We start from the raw sequence: 21,495 nt of genomic DNA, 5'->3' as shown, positions 1-21,495 counted from the left end.
GCAAATTATTATAATGCAACATCTACTCTATCAAAGACCACTAGGATATTTATTGATGGATCGAAAACCCTTGCATCTTTTTTCTTGGTAAACTCTGCAATTTTCTAAAATTTTACAACCTTCGGCTAAGATATACTACAGCTCCTCCTGATTTTTGGAATTTTCTTGCTCTGTGAGTGTTATCGGTGGTTCCAAATTTCTTTTCCTGGAAAACAAGACTTTGTCCTGTACTTCTGTGAGATGACATACTGCTGCTTGGTCAGCTTTATTGGTGAATAATATACTGCTTTGTGGCTGCTACTTTTACTTCTTGGATTTCTTTTGTGCTCAAACTTTGAGATGCTAGTAATTGTCATCATTATTTGTCCACATGTAATGCTACTGTGAGGGGTAGATTGGAGACTCTTTCTACATCTACTCAAGACTTTTTGAAGAGTACTATATATGGAGACTTTTTCTAACATACTGACTTTTATTTAACTACTTGGTCCATAGTAACCTGTACGATCTTTTACCGACCTACTTGGTCTGCAGTAAGCCATATTGCCTTTTGTCTACCTACTTGTTTTGCAGTAACCCATACTGCCTTATCTACCTACTTAGTCCGCATTAACCAATGTTGCCTTTTATCTACCTACTTGGTCCACAGTAACCCATATTATCTTTTGTTTACCTCCTTGTTGGCAGTAACCTATACTGCTTTTTACCTCCTACTTGGTCCACTAACCTATACTATCTTTTTCCTATCTTTACTTTTACCTACCACTTGCCCCCTTTTTTTGGCGAAGAGCTTGTATGTGACTTTTGACTGCACATTTTATCTTCTTGTGTGGAGATTCCACCCTACTACTACTTGCATTATTTGGTTGTTGTCCTTGATATTATTGTTGCTGCTATTCTTATGAATATGGTTCAACATCACTTCCGTCTATTATTCTTCTTGTTGGATGTTTCGTTCGACATTTAGGATTGTCTAGTTAAGTTGTTGATTATCTCTTGGGTGACGTACTTTTGGTGATTACTAGCATTTGTTATTGCTACATATGCTAAGTGTAATTAAGTTCCTTGATGTGTTCTTGTTATTCGAAGCTCGAGCCTTTGATATGGACAATCCAGCTTGGGGGGGAGTGATGTAACCCAAGTATTAGGGTTAGCTTCCAGGATCTTCTGAAGTAGAACCAGCACTCAATTAGGGTTTCTTGGTTTTTCGGCTAGGATTTAAAGGGGTCTACAAGGCTGCTGCTGGAGTGCTGAAATAGGTCTGAAACTTGAAGGAATTCAAAATTCAGAATTCAAATTTTGAATTCTAGGTCTCCTAGGGTTTCGGTTTGGCTGGGCGATGGATTAGGTTTGCTGTCTCTAATATTCAGAAGCAGTAGAACTACTAGTCTGTAATTTAGAAACTGTTTCAGAGAAGGGAATTAAGTTTGAAAAGGTTTAGGGTTTTTCGGAAATTTCAAAAAAGAATTCTGCAACTTCACTTGAAGAAGATGAAGTGCAGGAAATTTCTAACTCTAGAGACAGGGCATTTTTGGGGAAAATTGGAGTAGCAGTAGAAACTACATGGTTAGGCAACTCCAATGAAGGTGAAATGGGTTCAATCGGGGCTGGGGTTGAGGAAATCCTAGTGGGGTTAGGAGCACGCTGGGAAGAGGGGGGGGGGGGACAGGAAGAAGCTACGTTGGCTTGGGATGGGGTGGGGACCAGCTGAAGAAGTAGGGACTAGGGAGAGGTTGGGGAATGTTTAAGCTTACTTGTTACTGGTTTCTCTTGCTTGAGTTAAAGGAGGAAGCTTGAAGAAGATGCTGAAATTTCAGAATTGAAGAAGGATCATCTTACTACCCAGTCCCACCCAAGGGGATACCCATGACTTCCGAAGTCTAATTTTCAACTCAGTCAATTCATTAATCATCAAATTTGAGGAATAACATGAAGGACTAGACTATTTATAGCCTTTACAATTGAATTTGACAAAAAAAAAAAAAAAAAAAAAGGATTCCCTTACCTATTTGGGACCAACACTACTTAATTAGAATTTGACTAAAATTAGACCACAATTTAAGATAAGGTTTAAAATTTTAGAAAACCCTATCCTGAACAACTCACTCATAGACAAATAACAATTTAGCTTAACTACTCAACTCCAAATTTAGGAAATAACTGAAAATAGAGTTACTTTAAGATAAGGTTCCTAAAATTAGGGAACCCTCTCCTAACAACTCAACACTAACTAAAAATAGAGTTACTTTAAGATAAGGTTCCTAAAATTGGAAAACTACTGACTCAAATAGAAAAATAAAGATAGATCCCTGACCCTTGGATTGAGGGGATTCTATCAAAATCCATATTCAATCCCAAAAGGGGGCTTGGAGAATGACCAAAATACCCCTGGGGTATTTGGCCAGCTTTGAATGCCTTGTCGGGTCAAGTTTTTGCACCCAATTTTAGTGGGGGCCAAACCTTTGGCTTGGTTACATTGGGGAGTGTTAGAATATCACTTTCTATTTTAGTTACTTTCTATTTTCCTATTGCTTGGTTGACAAGTAATCTCCCTGGGATAGTATCATTTTTAGTAGATTTGGGAGATTCTATACAAAATATAATTTTCCTTTTTGTTGTAACTCAGTTTGGGAATGTTTTCCTAGACTGAGATTCGATTTTACATTATAAATAAAGTACTAGGGAAGAACCAATAGACATATGCAAGCTCTCTCCCTTTTTCTTCTCTTCGCCTTCAGTCTTTGTCTATTCTTTTTATCCAGTCTAAATTTATTTTCAGTTCCTACACTGATTACAGGTACTAAAATTCTAACAAATGTAATTAGGAGACATTTCAAAAGGAACTATAAATCAAGCCAAAGGGTAAACTTGGGAGGAGAAAAACATTTATTTGCAGCATGTAATTAATTTGGAAGGTATGGGTAATAATTAGAGATAAGATTCCCAAATAAATTAAAAATTTGAAAAAGAAGTCAAAGGATGTGACATGCAGCCAAATGAAAGGGACATAAGAGGTGGAATAAGAGAAAGGCCAGGGTAATATTGTCAATCAGAAAAACTTCTAAAATAAACTAATTAACCTAACTAAGAAAGGGGATTGATCTTGATTTGTGGCTGTCTTCTACCTCTTGACACTCAGTGCTCTGAAATCCTAACCAGCAGAAACTATACAAAGGGAGTTTTCTCCTTACAATAAGATTAAAACCAGACTAAATGGGCGGAAAAAAAAAATGCTGCAATGACATAATTCTAAGCAGAATTTGAAGAAGAGGACTCCATCGACCAAGGAAGCTAGAAAAAGAGCAGGTCAGCCACAAGTATTTTTATGAATGGGACTGCCGCAAATTGATTCCAGTCACCAACCATGGATTGAAGATCCTTTGAGTAGATTTGAAGATTGTCAAACTAGCACCCATTCCCGCAGTTAGAACAAGATAGAAATATTGCTGTAACAAGTCTTAGGAGCATCGAGCATGAAGTTTTCCCATGACAACACAACCTGAAAAATACAGATCTCAAATTCAGATGCCTTCTCTCTGCTGGCAGGTTCTGCAAAAACTCAAGAATCAATGGTTGACAGGCATAAGGAACCAGTTTGGTACATTACTCGTAGAGCTAGTCAATTTTTCTTTTTAACAGAGCCTCAATTTGGATGGAAGGAGTAAACTGATAATGCTCACAGCTGCAGAAAAAAGAAAAGAAAATATTAGATCACTTCATATATCTTTCAAAGAAGGATCTAATCTTTATACCTCCCACCCCCCACCCCCCCCAAAAAAAAAAAAAAAAAAAAAAAACAATAGAAAAGAGAAGAAGGATCTAAATCATATGTAAAGCACTGACAGGTGGTTACTGTAGGTGGAATTGAACTATCCTTGGAAACAACTCTCAAATAACAAGTTAAGAAATAGCCACCCAGACTGATGCTCTGATACCTTGTTAAAATTCCAGAATCTGCGATCAGGTTAAGCACAGAGAAGGAGAAGAAGAAGAAAGAAGAAAGAAGACTGACAAGAAGGGAGAAAAGAAAAGATGAAGAGAAGACGATATGGAGGGATGCGAGTTGTATGTACCTCTCCCCCTGTCAAGATAACTTTATTTATATAAAAAGATTACATAGATCTGGACAGAATATTTTGTCCACTTTCCAAGAAAATAGAAAGATGGAAAAATAGTAACTTCTACACCTCACTTCAAAATTAGATCTAAATCTAAGTTTCCTAAACTAATTACATAGGAAATCTGGAAATAAATCAGTGTCACATCTATCAAAGAAGCTCAAATCTGTCCCACATGTATCTTTCCTAAAATAAGGACAACACTATTGACCAACATAAGATCCATGAACAGTTTGCAATATCTTGCTGAGCAAGTAACAGTATAATATTATTCAAACTCCATCTTTAACAATTAGGATTCCATATCTACTCTTAGAATCCTAATTGAATCTCTCTAGAGTAAGTTATGATAGAGTCCTTGTTTATATGGGAGGTTGTTTGTCAAGTTAGAGTCCTAATTAGAATTGGAATGTCAGTTTGAAGTCAATTTTGATCCTTGAGTCCCAGTTTCTTTCTTTTTGAGGCTGTAAATGAAACCTCCATTCTCTGTAATGGCAAGTTGAACTGACTAACAAATTGAGAGTTTGGAGACATCAAGTCGTGAGCTTTCTTGGGAGGCCTGTGGCGGTTTGAGAGTGCATCTTCTTCAAGTTCAGACATGTTTCTTCTACTCCAGCAACAGATCAACAACTCTAGCAGCCTATCTTCAACTCTAAGTAAGTAAACATCATCCCCAGCCCGTTTCTAACCCTCTCCCTCTTCTTCTAGTCCATTCGCAAGCCTCCTCCCATCTCCCTAACTTAATTTCAGCAACCCTCCCCCATCACAGACTTCCCGCAACCCCTTTCCAACCCTGCGGCACCCTTAGAATACCTCCCCTTTCGATGCTAGTTAATCCCCTCCCCTCCCCTATCCTTAAACCTTAGTTACTGGTTTAGAGTCCTTCCCTTCCCCTTTCTTCTTCTTTTCTTCTTCTCTAACCTGCGGCAGCTTAGTGATTTACCTAACCTTAGAACACCTATATCTTCCAAACCCTAACTCCAATCCCTTACCCTTTAGGATTAGCTACCTCAGCCCCTTACTCATACTCGATCCCAACTCCAGCCCATTCTAAGAATCCTAACCTCCATAGAATTCCTCAAACTTAACCTAAATCAACTAGGACTGACCTAAACATATCAATTAACCGTAACTGTCCCTATCCTAATCTTAAGACCAAAAACGAACGAACCCTAACCTAAAATTTCATTACAACCCTCCAACCATGGTTCAAGATCTCGCAACATCTTGACAAATATGGCTTTTTTGGAGACTCGAGACGAGATCTTAATCGAGTCTCATGAAATGCACCTACTCGACCGAGATCTTGGTCCACCCCTTCTTTTAAAAACCAAGTTTCAAGCCGACAGGGTTGCCGACAGCTTCCCAAGTTCATTTTTTGCTGAACTGTCACCTCCTCTCACCCACAGCTTCCCTAAGCTACAAATGCAAAGGAAATCTTAAGGCCCAAAGTGAAATAAGGCCTCTACAGGCTCAAGAATGCTACCACTTGCACCTCTGTATGCATTGGGGGGAAGGTCATCGGCAACAGAATGTGAAGAGCCATACCCAACGCTTATGTTATGAACTCATGATTTATATTAAACTTATAATGGTTGTATTATTATATTCTCAAGATTTGAGAATGTGATGTTTTGTTGTTCTCATATGGTTGGAATTCTATCGGTATCTTATCACTTGCTTTTCATTTATATGTCCTAATGGTTCTATATTTCATGTTTTATAACCTTGCATGTTCATTCCTGCAACATTTCAGTCTCAAACTAAGGGTCAAGTTAAAACTTATACTTAGGGTTGTTTTCTCACAAATTTAAGGCTACCAATATGTTTTGAAGGCTTAAAATAGGCTAAGTAACAACTTTGTGCCCAACCTGACCCTTAAAACCCCTAAGATGGGCCCTCGAGTTCACTTGAGCTGGCCTGGGAAAAAATAACAAATCTCGAGCTAGAACTTGCCAACTAGAACGAGATCTTGTTTTTATTCAAGGGCGAGATTGCCCTCGAGAGCAAGATCTTGAACTTGGCCCTAGAACCATTAAAACCAACCCAAAACCTAAGTCCCCAGATCTGAACCTGAATTACAACAAGGTTCCAAACTTCAAAACTAGAATTTCCCTAATCTTAAGCCTAGTTGAACCCTTTCTAGGGTATTACCTTATCACATCTCCTATTACAAACATACATAGCCTTAGGAAACTGCTAGTTCCCTGAGAGAGGATCCTGGAGTGAACCTAAATCTTGGGCATTCATAAAAGTTAGACCTTAGAATTTGGTTCATATCACGTACATTCATAGATCATTCTCCTAAACTAACATATATTTATTTGAAAAGAAGCAAACATATTTTGATGCATCAACTATCAAGAAATATAAAATTAGGGATGAGCACACAGACTTAACCTCAAATGATGTTTGATCCCCAACAATTTGGCAAAGTAGATGTTTGTTGACAAAGGAGTGGAAGGATTTGAAGCCAAAAAGTGGAATTTTTTTCTAGATTTGCAAAATTGGGATGGCAGTATCGAGAGATGATCTACAAAATGTGCAGATCTCCTTGAAACCAGGTACTTGAGTGAAAGAAGGTGGACCAGTATGGTCCATCCCGGCAAAACCATCGATACAGTCCATCTCAGTCAAAAATTTGGCCAAGATTGTCTGAGATCTGTTACCTTTCCCCCCTCCCCTTCCTCTGTGGGCACCTCGTCTCAATTTACTAGGAAACCGAAATTTCAGTGAGATTTGAGCAATGGTATCAACAGCTTGAATAATCCATTTCCTATCCACTGATAGCATTGTTTTCAAGGCGAACCAAGGCAGTGGCTTGGAGATGGAGGATCTTCTTAGAAACTTGTGTTCCACTTCAATGTTTTCAAGCCACTTCATCCCCTATGAAAAGTAGTTGCCTGAAATTTGGTAGGATGTTTCCATCTCTTTCTTCCATTGCTTGCCAAGCCATTTTCTACCGATGTCTTATAAGTAGTAGTGGTCATGTAGTTCAAAATATGAAAGTAAAAAAAATTTCAAAAAAAATTAAAAAAAAAAAAAAAAAAAAAAAAAAGGGAGCGTGAATGAGGTGTGCATCAGCATTGGAGGCAGCACCTGGGATATAATCTCAGATCCTTGAGCCAGTGTGTGAAAGAAAATCCTAATAGTCTCAGAGATCTAGAAACTTGGACTGATGTCAACCCTGCAATGCTCTCCAATTTTATTCCTGATTTCTTCTTGTCAGAATGATTTTGAAACCGTGTGACACAAACTAATTGATGAGTGACATGTGTCTGCTGCAAACCTACTTTCTAGGAGATCTTGGAACTCTGGTTTGGTTCAAACCCAGCATCACTAATGGATTGCACGCCTGATTTATTCTGGTAGTTTCAATTTATTTATTGCTTTCAGAATTGTTTTGTAATGCATGCAGCTCAGTTAACTTCTGTTTCAAGTTTATGTGAAGCTTTAACTTACTTGTACTCTATAATGACTGTAATTTGTCTGGGTTCACATTATATTATATAGTATTTAAGTATGCATGTGTGTTCTCATTTTTTTTCTGTTATTTTATTTGAAGGATGGTTGGTCTTCGGTCATCTCATCATGGGAAAATTGTGTGTCAGGAAATGTTACTTGCCCAGACCCGTAAGTTGTTCCTCTTGGTGTGTCTTTTGGATGTGACTGCAGGATATAAAAATTCTAGGCTTTAGTCTTCCAGTCACTGAGGTCAGGACTATAATGCAAGTGCTAACAATGAAGTTTGTATCTTCAGTCATTATATATGCTGGGTTTGTAGTCACGAGACAAGCTTAACACTGACTCACATTTTAAAATTAAGATGCTAATACAGACCAAAAATGATAAAGCAAAGAACCAGCATCAAATTATTCTCATCCATTTATTCATAATTTTATTGTCACTGCTTGTTGATGTGGCTGTGGTGATGAAACATTGCCACTTACTGAAGTAGAACAAGAAACAAGTAACAAATATTGGAAAAAATGGACTGCATTCAACCAAAATAGTTGAAAATACGGGGTCCAAAAAAGATGTTTAGCCATGTCAAACATTCACATTGGTTTGTCTCCATCATAGCTGTTAGAGAATATTCTCAAGATCCCTTGGGATCTCTCCTTGCCTCTTTTATGTGTTCTGTTTTGGTATTTTTTGCCTACATAAAGTTTGCCTTGTATCTAACTTAATGCAACACAATATCCAGCCCTTCCTCTGGTTGTTCTTCATTTCTTCTTTCTTTCTCTTCTTCTCCATCTCTTTTCTCCATTTATTGGTTGACATGGTATCAGAGCCATCCTGATATCAGTCAATCCCTAAGGTGCATTTTTAATTTCCAGCCTCTTCTTTCACTCTTTTCTTCTTTCCTTCCTGGTTGTGGTCTCTATACACCCTTCTAGAGCATGCTACTTCAGAGAAAGGGGTATTTTTTTACCCTGCATTTGTATCTGTAACTTGGTGCTGAAATTATGATGGTGTAAATCTGCTATTCACAATCAAAGCAGATTGCTCATAGTTCGTTTAAGAAATTTTGGTGGCAATTGATGGACGAGGTTGAGGATCTTAGGAGGAGATCATTTCTGAGATGTTTGATTTGTTGTTGATTCTGGCCGCCTTTTGATGGTGGATATTTCTCAGATCTGATTTTCTGGCAACGTTTATGGCCACCTCTTGAAGTAGTATTTATTCCCGAAATATTGGGTGATGAGGAGAAAAGTTCAAGTGCGATGGAGGTGGTATCCTCTTCTTCTACTAGGATTACTGACAAGAAATTTGTTGGAGTTGGTGATTATAAGTAGTGGCATAAGATTGTAAGACTTACGTTAGGTGCTAGAGATCAACAGGCTTACATAACAGATCCACCTAAGACTGACTCTACATGGATTACTATTGATGCACGCATTATTGGACAAATGCTAAATCTATGAAAAATCATGTGTCTGATTTGGTTACTAATATTGATATGGTAAAGGAGTTCTAGGAATATTTAGCGTCTTACATTCCAGGCATAATAATTAAGCCCGAATCTAAGAGTTGTTTCTAGAATTTTACAGATCTAAGAGAAGGAGGTGATCCATCATCTAGTACTTTGCTGATTTTAAGCATGTGTATAAAGATTTGGATGCCTTGCTGCCCATTACATTTAATGTGAAAAGATGCAACAGAAAAGAGAGAAATTGGTGGTTATGGGTTTTCTTGGTGGACAGTGGACTCGAACAGAAGTATGACTCAGTTTGATCTCAAAGTTTTGGACGAGAAACTATTGCATCGCTAACCAATACTTTTGCTTGTGTTCTCTGTTGCATGAACACCATCCACTGACACTCCAGCCCTTTTGTCACAGAAATGGGAATAATAAAACCAACCATGAAAATTGTGGAGGTCGTGATCATAATTTTGGCCATGGAGGTGGTCATGGAACACGAAGAGATCAGAACCAGCAGCAAACCATTAGACAATTTACTATTTCTGATGGTTAGGGGGCTGCCAATGGGTGTCACTATTGTGGTGAGCCAAGCCATATTCAGAAGTTCTACCATAAGTTACATAGGAAACTTGGGCAGCAGCAGAGGCCAATTCAATGACTAGTACTGATACTCCATCATAGTCTTAACACTTCTAAGGTGAAAATGATATAAATGACAGAGGAAGAACTTGCTTGGTACGATCAGTTTCAGATTTCACAGCCTACTTCTTTCACTGCTACTTGGATTCAGTCAAGTAATACGACTACTTGTCTCTCTGCTACTTCCCTTCCATGGACTATAGATTTCGGGGCCTTTGATCATTGTCTTGAGTGCCAGGTATTTTGTCATCTTTGTGATGTGAACCCAATTCTAGGGTTAGGGTTTCTTGAATAATTTCCCTAGAATTAAGGATTCGCCCAAAATCTTCCAGCAAATAAATGGAATGATGTAAGCAACCAAGCATGACTCTAAGACTATCATGGGATGGAAAGGGTCAATTTAAAATTATGTGGGGAATCTCTATTATCACAAATCAGATGGGTTGGGATAATTTAGGGGAAAGGGAAAAATTAGGCTTTTACCCAAAGCTCTACGGATGGTTTTGATATATCCAAAATAACCCTAGGGTTGATGCCTTGATGAAAAGAAGAATGAGATCATTTGGATCATTATGTTTTGGTTCTTGGACAAATAAGCAATCCCTAATGGGTGGAAATTTTGGAGGGAAAACAATTCAATTTATGGGATGGTATCAGGGTTTGAAAATCTTGGGCAACCTTTCTTTCTTTCGTTTCTTCTTTTTCTTCTTCTTTCTTTTCTCTTTCTTTTCCTTCTTCCCTTTTCTCTTTTCTTTCTTTTGTTTTTTTTTTTTTCTTCTGTTTTTCTGGTTGCCTCAAGTCAGAGAGGGGAGGAGAAGAGTCTGAGAGGGGAGGGTGTGGGTTTGCCACAAAGCTTGGGGAGGGTCGCAGGGGTTAGGGAAAGGGGATAGGGGAGTCACAAGGGTGGGGAATGCTGCTGCTGTGATGCAGCAGCAAGAGGGGAAGGGATCTAGAGTGGTGCACAGAACAGGGGAGGGGAGGGGAGGGGAGGGCCTGCGGGGGTCTAGGGGAGGTGGGGAAGGGGTAGGGGACTGCTGTATTTAGAGGGGAAGGCTGTGATGGTGGGGGAGGGAATTCCTAGGGCTTGCGATGGGAGGGAAGTAAGGTGGAGGGGCTGTGATGTAGGTACAATGAAGGGGAAGGGGCTGGGGGTGTATGTACTTGGAGGCTGCTGGTCGTCGTTGAAGGTTGCTGGAGTTGAATGTTGAAGAGCTGTAAAACCGCCGTGGCCCTCCCGAAGAGAACCATGACCCAATTTTTCACAAAGACTTCAAATTTTGTTCAAGTAGACTTAACTTACAAAGAAACAGTAGGCCTTATTTGTATCCTACTAAAAGAACTTAACTCTAAGTGGGATTCCTTTATAGATTAGGCAACATAGCTTGGGTCTAGGGTTAGGGGTAAATAGGTAAATTCATTAGACTTAGTGTGAGCCCAGGAAATTCCAGCAAAGGGGAATGGCTGAAACCAGAGGTTTTGGGGTTGTTCTAGGGCTCAAACGATGGCTGGACTTGGGGTTAGCATCTGAATTTGGATAATTTTAAGGTTTGAAAATTGTGCAGAAAATCCCAAGGAAGAAGATGAGTTGCAGAATTTTTCAAATTGGTGTAAATAGGATTGATTGGCCAAACACTGATAGTAATAGATTCAGTAGCTTAGGGCGACTCTTGGGAGGGTTGAATGGCTAAAGGGGCTGGGAATTAAGTTACAAGAGGGGAGGGGGAATGCTGTATTGCAGGGGAGAAGAAGAGAAGGGAAGGGGAAGCGCTATGGTGGTCAGGGTTTGGGTTGGGAGGGTGGTCACAATGGTTTAGGGAGATGCAGAGGGGTTAAAGGACTTCTGTATTTACTTGTAACTCACAACATTTGCTAGAACTAGTAGTTGAATGCTTGAAGAAGAAGATGAAGATCTCAAATTGAGGAAACAATAGCATAGAACCCAGCCACAGGTCACCCTAAGGATCCCACAACTTTCTCCAGCCAATTTTCAAATCAATCTTTATTCATTAATCAAAACTGTCTATTACACCCAACAACTATGCTATTTCTAGCCTTCAAAACCCAATTTGACTTCACTAAGGACTCCCTTACTAATGGGGATCCAACAAATACTTACTAAATTAGGACTAATTTCAGAATAAAACCAACTCTAAGATAAAATCCCAAGATAAGGAGCCATATATCCTAACCAACTAACAACCTTATCATAACTAACAACTAACAAACAAACAACTGAATTACTTTCCAAACTAGGACTCCAATTAAAATAAGTAAATAAATAAATAAATAAACTCCAAAATAGTAGCTCAAATTGATCCAATTGAGTAAGGGTTGAACCAAGTGTGGAAAATTACCAATTTGCCCATGGACTAGTTTGGCCCCCCTGATTTGGCTCCTACTTTCTGAATGGGCTTGGGCCCTTTTGGCTCTTCTTGGGCTGTCTGGGGCTATGTTACATCATCTCTCCCCTTCTTGAAAACATTCATTTCCTAATGAATATGCTTGTTATGTGCTTTAGGGTCAACCCAAGGAAGAAATTTCGATCGATATGAACATTTCAACCTTGGAAAAGGTCAAAATTTCGAGGTTTTGGTTGAAATTTTGACCGAAACTGGATACTTTTTTCCTGATTCTTGAAAACTCAATTTCGAGCCTCCAATGCACTCAAATTGATTTGGATTTTTGCATACTAGCTATTTCAAGCATAATAAACACTATAAAACTACTAGTTTACTAAAACACTACTGAAAATGTAACATCTAAATTTTATGATTCTATTCTCTATTGCACGTCTGTGTGTTACAATATTCAATATTTATACTTTATAGTGTTACAATAGCTACAATTGAAGGATTACAAAGAAAATGAGACATATATGTGCCTTGATTATGAAATATTTGATTTGATTATGAATTATCTGATTTGATTGTCTTGCCTTCTTTGTTGGAGTGTAATTGTTGTTGACATGATTTTCTCAATTTGTTTGATTTGATTGAGATTGAATGAACTGTGGATTTGACGATTTTGGTGTAAAGATCTTGTTACCAGTACCTATATACATGGAAACGAAAGAAATAAAATATATATTTTATAATATGAGATGCCTCCATGGGTATCCTTATAATCTTTTAACTTGTAGCTTTTGCGATGAAAAGCAACTCCCTACTTCTAGTTAGATTTCTAACTAACATAATAATAATGTCAAAAGCCTCAGTGGAAAATTTTCCACAACATGCTCCAAAAATTGCATACATGCTTCCATTAATACTCCGCTATTTTAAAATTTAAAACAGAAATTAATTATTTTTTTAATATTTAAATTTTTTAAATTATTTAAATATATATTAAATATAGTAAAATTACATAATTAACAGAAAAAAAATTAATTCAACACCATCACAGCAATATGGTGTCTCAACTCTCACATACATTCATTTGAAGCTTATACATGTACTATACATATACATTTTTAGCAATATACATAATTTAGTAAATACTTTTTAATAACAGAAAAATAAAAAATAGTAGGAAGAATCAAAAAATAATTTTGACACTACAAATTCATAGATCAACACTCTAAAGTAAACATATATAAATTTGCAAGCAATCTAACATGATTTAAGGCACAAATGAAACAAAAAAAATAAAAATGAGGAAGTTGGTTACTCACCTTGCAAGATTTGAGAAAATGCACAAATGGAGGAGCAAATCAAGTGTTTAATGGAAATGGAATACTAGAAATTAAGTGTAGAAGGGGATGAAAACAAGAGAAATCAACAAAAAATTCAAACACAGCTCCGAAATGGCTCTGCGATATGGCTCGGTAGGTTGAGATTCCATCGGTATGTCAAAACTGGGTCGAAACAAGGTATTTTATAACTTACGCAGGTATCATTTCGGCCCGATATGGTATCGGGCCGAAATATCGACTCGTATCGACTGAAATGTCGGTCGATACGAAATGATACAGGATACATTTCGTGCCTATACCTGTATTTTGTTTCGATTTGGAATTTTGCAGGCATTTCGGTCGAAATTTCGACAATTTCGATCAAATTTCTTTCCATGGGTCAACCCTCTGAAGTGCTTGCATGTAGACTCGTCTTCTCATTTTGCAGAGGGGAGGAAGTAGTATGTGTGTTGCTGCTTGCACCTTTCCTTGATAGAACCTTGGTGAAATTGGATGGGTGGCAATGTAATCATCAGTCCTAGGGCCTGAGCGTTAGGAGCCCTAGGAGAAAGGGTGGAGCCTATAGCCATGCCTTTGAAGGCTTTATCTGACAACAGCTTTATCATTACTATAGCTATGGCCATGAGAAGGTGTGTAGTATCCTCACCAAGAGGTTGGAGATTTAAAGGAGGTCCAATTCTGCATGGGAGTGGTGCTGGCATGGTCCTGATGTCTATCACCTCTGGTGGAGTGGGTGCCTCAACTCCTTCATTGGTTGCTAGGACCTTGGCATCATGGGCTAGGTCCTACTCTGTTTTGGCTTCGTCTGTGTCAGTCTTTTATTCAAGAGTTGGTAGCTTGTTCAAGGTTTCTTCTTCATTATTAATGGCTGCTTCTAGAGGTGGGCAAAAAGATGACCTCTTCAAGAGCTGGTCAGGGGATTGGGAGATACTCACTGGCTAAGTGATCCTTGTTGGTGCAGGGTCCCCTGTTATACTCTATCCTTAGTGGTGGTGACAATTTTGAAGGAGAGTTGGTGGGTGATGGATCCCTCCTATGGACAGTCTTTTGGTGGATGGGTACCTCTTGATCATAATCGTGAGTGTAATAAGACCTATCATGTGCTCTTCTGGACAAGACTTCATGATCTCTTCTATCAAGTGTAGTTAACTTTTAGGAGTATCGTTGTTGGTGTCACTTGACTGGGTGTTCTTGTGGGAAGAATAATTAGCTTGACACCTCTGACATCTCTTTCTAGGTGATTGGCTCAGTGTCTTCATACCACAATTGCTTCCTTATGTGGCTCCATTTTTCACTAGTGTATCCCACTAAGTATCTTTGTGCAAACCTCATCTTATCATTCTCCGAATAATAATGCCTATCAAATACTTGTATAGATCATGCAACCATGCATAGAACACCTAGAGGTCCTTGACGCCATCATATGATTGTAACTCATACATCTTTGGAGGTCTCTATGGTTGTTGTATTCCCCTGTAGAACAATGGTAAGACTAGTAATGGTTTCTAGTTGGTTCTTCCCTGCTTACTACTTCATTTATAATGATAATGGACTCCTAGAAGTTGCTGGAACCAGCATCTTTGATACGACTAATGTAACTTGGGTCTAGGGTTAGGGGTAATCAAGGTAAAAAATTCGATCGAAATGAACATTTCGACCTTGGAAAAGGTCGAAATTTCGACCGAAACTGGATACTTTTTTCCTGATTCTTGAAAACTCAATTTCGAGCCTCAAATGCACTCAAATTGATTTGGATTTTTGCATACTAGCTATTTCAAACGTAATAAACACTATAATAACTACTAGTTTACTAAAAAACTACTGAAAATGTAACATCCAACATTCCAAGTATATAGTACATGAATCAGAGAAGAAGCTGTATTGTTATTACTTACAAGTTACAACTTACAACTTACAACTTGCTTACAAGTCTATTCTATTCAAGCCTCAAGGTCTCCCTCTTCCGTCTGCACCCTATACAAATGACAATATAACTCCCATGATGTTTGCCCCCGCCCCATATAGTTTTGGACATAGTCAAAAACTGCACCTCGTCGATGTGGCCTCATCCACATGCATAAGATTCCCTGACGGTGGGAAGTTGTGAATCTCCAAAGGAACTGGTGGTGGTGGGCCTTGTGGCTGTGGAATAGTGTGGAAGATCTGCTCAACAAATGAAAGACCACCCTGCCCCTGGCTCTCAGGAGAAGGATAAGGATACTGATAAGGTCGCAGTGGCTGACTCCGATAATCGATAGTGGGAGGGACACCATAAGCTCCATAGGCCGCTCCATAACCATAAGGCTCTAGTCGTGGCTGACTGGCCTGACCCTGAATCTGATAGCCAGGAGGGACACCATATGGTCCATAACCATAAGGACCATAACCATAAGTCTACTCGGTAGAACCAATACTCTCCACAGCAGTATCATATGAGGACTCTGCAGGCCTATGCCATCCGGATCCTCTAGAGGTGGAGGAGTCTCTAGCATCATCAATGCTCATCGATCTCATAGATCCCACCAAGCTCTCGGCATCGGATGGACGGTAGGACCCATATGATGGCGTGTCCTCTGTGCTCCAGCCATGCTATCTCCCCTTCCCCTTCCTCGAATATGTAGAGGAAACATTTTTGCCTCGAGATGCAGCTCCAGTATGGTCTGAATCCCGTGTCGCGTGGGTGAACCGACTCTCTCCCGTGAATCTCGGTGGTCGTCCTCCCCCCCTCGACTCTCACGTCCAGCGGGTGGTGGTGGTGGTGGTCTCTCCCCAGGATCAGCCGAAATCCCGATCACGAGGTCCCACACCCTCCTCATCCCCTCCATCATCACCATCACCGTCATCATCACCACCATCATCGTCATCGCCGGAGGCCTGAGTCACCTCATTCTCAGTGTCGGACCAAAAAATCAAATCCTCACTTTGGGTGGATGCACTAGGGTGTGGCACGAAGGGACGGGCGGGCTCTGCATGTGGCCTCCCCTCCTAGGCCATGAAGTCCCCCACATCAGCCCCCATCTCCTCTGCAATTTGACTATTGGGAAGACCTCCATCCTCATCCAGCAATCCGTCTCCACTATCCCTGATCCAGTCAACTACTGGGTTATCATCATCATCCATCTCAAATATGTCGGCCAACTCGATATTGGTGCTCTCTCTGTCCATCCCCTGTCTAATATGATCCTCTCTCAGTCTCATATTATAGTGTAGGTAGACAAGGTCCTCTAGACGCTTCACACCCAATCGGTTGCGCCTCTTTGAGTGAATGAGGCTGAAGGTGCTCCAATTTCGCTCACAACCAGTGGCAGAACATGTTTGGGAGAGCACTTTGCTTGCAATCCTACTCAAGTTGTGTGAATCACGTCCAAATTGCAACCACCACTCAGCTGCAACAAACATAGACTCCAAGTCATTTTAATACTTAAATAACTAAATTAAAGATAGAATCATAGAATATAATAATTAAATGTATAATGTATAATGAAATAAATGAATGAACTTACCTGCAGGGGCGGTTTCCCGTCCCGATACAGCCACAGCACGACCGAAGCTCCCAGTGGCATCCCTAAAAGCCTTTATCTAATATATAAAGAGAAAAAACAATAACTAGTTAGTACTTAGTAGTTACTAGTTACTACTTACTAGGTTAATGACTTAGTATAAAACTACGAATTGTGAATATCAAATGATTCTAATCACTATCTCACCTCCATAAGGATGACTGCTTGTTTAGTTGTATCCGGTTCGAACTTCTCCACTACAGTTTGGACAGCATCCATCAAATCTTGCCTCATCCCAATATTGTCCTTGTAATGGTACTTGGGATTTAAATAGTATGCTGTGTAAGAAAAAGTATGTCATAAAAGGGAATAGTTAATGCTTAAGCCTTAATAGTGTGATAACATAATGAAAATTAAATTAAATACTAGACTTAAGTACTTAACAACTTAACAACTCACCAGCCTTATGCAGTGGATGCTGCAACATAGACTCCCATCTACTGTTGATGATTTGAAGGACTTTCTTGTTACCGCGTGGGTGGACCTGAGCAACTTGCTGCTTCATCCTATCTACTGCAGCAAATATGTGTGCTAGAGTAGGTTTTCTTTGCTGATCTACCATCCTCAACACATTCACCACAGGCTCAAGCATCTTCACTACTATCCTCACATTGTGCCAGAAACTCTCATCAAGGATAGTCAACTGAGCTCTCCTTCCTCCCACTGATGAAGAACCCTCCCAGTTAAACCACTCCTCTGATGCAAACATACTCCTAAGGCCAGTCTTCCTACTCTCAAAGCTCTGCAGTGCTATCCAATTAGTAGCAAATCTGGTTATGCCTGGCCTCACTAACTCACCCTGACACTTGTCCCTCATCATCCTTAATGCATAGGTGTGGTTATATATGAAGGTGCTAACATGTCGAGCTTGGTCCACCGTATTCTTCACAAGATTGACCTTTCCAATCTCCTTCAACATTAAGTCAATGCAGTGAGCAACACAAGGAGTCCAAAAGAGCCTATATCTGTCCATCCATCAAGGCATCAAGGCATCAAGCCATCAATACAAAGTTATAAAGTGTACATGTATATGTGTAATGTAAATATATGTATTTACAAATGAAAATTAATACTATATGTTTAGACTTTAGATACCTGGAGTTCTCTTGCATCTTCAACCCAGCTTTCTTGTAGTTGGAGCCATTATCAGTCACAATTTGAACTACATTTTCCACTCCAACCTCCTTCACCACTTGCTTCAGTAATTTGTAAATGTATTTTGCATCCTTCTTCTCACCGGATGCATCTACTGACTTGAGGAACACTGTCCTCCCATCACAATTCAACATGAAATTGATGATAGACTGTCTAGTGGGACCAGTCCAACCATCATCCATCAGAGTCACTCCATAATGATTCCACATGGGCTTTAATCCCTTAATGTATTCATTTATGTCCTCTTTATGCTTAGGCAAATACACATTGTATATCTCATATGGAGTGGGGCCCTGTACACCACTCCCACGCCCTATCTCGCTCAACCATATCTCTGTAGTAGGGCCCCTGAGCTGTATGTGCTGGAACACTATGGTAATGCGCCCATTTGGAGAAAGCCATCCCCACTTTCTCCTTCACACTCCCCCATAAGTGCTTCAACTTTCTCTGTTTATGCTCAGGCCTCGCAAATAGGGCCGGATCATTGCGAAGAATCTCAAGATCCGGATCTGTAGGATGTGCTGAGGAAGCTCGACCCCTTGTAGGGGCCCGTGGGATAGGAGCCTCCTGCCTGACACTCTGAGACCTCCTCATAGGGACTTGGGAGCCACCTATACCTCCCATACCTACTGGCTCTCTAGAGGACCCACAACCTAGACCCCTCTGTTGCCTCCTGATGTCATCAATCCTCTGTTGCTCCCTACTCATCATCATCGCCCTCCTCACCTGATCGGCCTCCGGATCGTGGTCACTGTCTCCTGGCTCATCCCTACCATAACCCTCAGGATCTAGAAGGTCATCTAAGCAGGCATCCTCGAACTCATCCCTCTGTGTTCTCTTCTCTTTCCTCTTTTGCTTTCCACCACTAATATATGAGGCCATTGCCTTCTTGACCTCTACAGGCACCTTTGGGCACCCTGTTACATCCTTGTTGCCACCAGCTAGATGCACCTTCAATCTAGTGGCCCCACCTCCTCCTATTTGTTTCTTGCAGTAATTACACTCACTCTTCCTCTTATCAGCTGTCAGTGGCCTTCCATGATCCCAAGCTATGTCTGACATCTTTAAAATAGAGTGCCTGATACAAGAAACACACACTAAGTATCTTGAAAAGCTCCACAATATGCTCCAAAAATGACATACATGCTTCTAATAATAACCTCCTATTTTTAAATATTAAAAAAAATTATGTATAACTATATAAGTATTTTTTTAATATATAAATAATTTTAAAATATATAAAATACACACTAACTATCTTAAAAATATCCACAACATGCTCAAAAAATTGCATACATGCTTCCACTAATACTCTCCTATTTTTAAATTTAAAACAGAAATTAATTATTTTTTTAATATTTAAATATATATTAAATACAGTAAAATTACATAATTAACAGAAAAAAAAATTAATTCAACACCATCACAGCAATATGGTGTCTCAACTCTCACATACATCCATTTGAAGCTTATACATGTACTATACATAAACATTTTTAACAATATACATAATTTAGTAAATAATTTTGGGATAATTACTATTGCCCCCTTGTACTTTGGTTTTATTACTAATCAAACCTCTTTCTTTATGAAATTACTGTTGCCCCCCTCACTTCTAACGGTGTTAAGTGGTTGTTAACATCAAATATGTAATGTCTATTTTGTCCTTCATTAAAATTAAGAAGTTAAAAAATATGACATTACCTTCATTTTTAGAAACTATATTGAATATCAATTATATCCTTAAAATCTTATATTTTACAAAAAAATTTGGCTTTGGTGGGACCACACACTTTGTACAATGATTAGCATATATTATGAGATTTTCAATTTTCAACTTTGAATTACATTTGATATTTCCTAATATTTTAGTTTCTATATTAAGTTTTATTTAATCACATATTTCCTTTATTCGGCGAATTCTTTTTAAAGAAGAAAAATCAAGTCTTTTCTTTATTCGGTAGTTTCTTTTTAGAAAAGAAAAATTAATTTAAAGTTAATTTCTCTCCATAGTTAATTAATGATAGTATTTAACTTGCAAAAGAGTTAATAAGTAAAGAGATAATTGTAGGGTTATTTTTGGATTTTTAAAAAAATATATAGATGCCACATCATCAGTAAACTAACTGAGCTTAACGGAAGGGGCATTAGTAATTTTAGACAAAGTTAAAGGTTGGATTAGCAACTTTAAAAAGTAGAGGGGATAAAGTAGTAATAAAATCAGAGTACAAGGGGGCAACAATAATTATCCCAATAATTTTTAATAACAGAAAAATAAAAAAATAGTAGGAAGAATCAAAAAATAATTTTGACACTACAAATTCATAGATCATCACTCTAAAGTAAACATATATAAATTTGGAAGCAATCTAACATGATTTAAGGCACAAATGAAACAAAAATTAAAAAATGAGGAAGTTGGTTACTCACCTTGCAAGATTTGAGAAAATGCACAAATTGAGGAGCAAATCAAGTGTTTGAAGGAAATGGAATACTAGAAATTAGGTGTAGAATGGGATGAAAGCAAGAGAAATGAACAAAAAATGCAAAATCAGGTCGAAATCTCCCTGGCGATATCGCTCGAAACTGTCGAAACTGACGGTAGGTCGAAAATGAGCTCAATTTTGGGTATTTTATAGCCTACGCATGTGTCGTTTCGGCCCGATATGGTATCGGGCCGAAATTTCGACTCGTATCGACCGAAATTTCGGTCGATACGAAACAAAATGGATACTTTTTGTGCCTACTACTCAATTTCGTTTCGAGTTGGATTTTTGCAGGCATTTCGATCGAAATTTCGACCATTTCGATCGAATTTTCTTCCATGGGGGTAATTAAGTAAATTTCCTAGGCTTGGGGTTAGCCCAGGAAATTCCAGCAAAGGGAATGGCTGGACTTGGGGTTAAGGTCTGAATTTGGATAATTTTAAGGTTTGAAAATTGTGCAGAAAATCCCAAGGAAGAAGATGAGTTGCAGAAATTTTCAGATTGGTGTAAATAGGATTGATTGACCAAATACTGATAGGAATAGGTTCAGTAGCTTAGGGCATCTCTAGGGAGAGTTGAGTGGGGTCTAAATGGGCTGGGAATTAAGGTAAAACAGGGGAGGGGGTATGCTGTATTGCAGGGGAGAAGAAAAGAAGGGGAAGGGCTATTGTGGTTAGGGTTTGGGTTGGGAGGGTGCTTGCGATTGTTGAGGGATATGGGGAGGGTGTTAAGGGACTTCTGTACTTCCTTGTAACTCACGACACTTGCTGGAACTTGTAGTTGAAAGCTTGAAGAAGAAGATGAAGGTCTAGAATTGAGGAAACAAGAGCACAAAACCAAGCCGCAGGTCACCCTAAGGATCTATTACACCTAATGACTAGGCTATTTATAGCCTTCAAAACCCAAGTTGACTTCATTA

The 21,495-nt window shown here is 39.0% G+C and overlaps 1 protein-coding gene across 7 annotated transcripts in view; it reads left to right on the top strand.

Moving 5' to 3' along the window:
- The window catches only part of LOC149028944 (endonuclease 4-like), a 60,687-nt gene that overhangs the window by 18,366 nt on the left and 20,826 nt on the right, over positions 1-21,495 (top strand). For all 7 annotated transcript variants that reach the window (XM_089139574.1, XM_089139580.1, XM_089139563.1 and 4 more), the window contains one exon: positions 7,684-7,751. In XM_089139574.1, the coding sequence (XP_088995700.1) occupies positions 7,684-7,751 (68 nt within the window). The remainder of the gene's footprint in view (positions 1-7,683; positions 7,752-21,495) is intronic.

Source organism: Hakea prostrata, chromosome 1 (genome assembly GCF_041222555.1).
Source record: "Hakea prostrata isolate BN-2017 chromosome 1, UWA_Hpros_2, whole genome shotgun sequence".
NCBI lineage: Eukaryota > Viridiplantae > Streptophyta > Magnoliopsida > Proteales > Proteaceae > Hakea > Hakea prostrata.
This window is presented reverse-complemented; position numbering and strand designations above follow the sequence as displayed.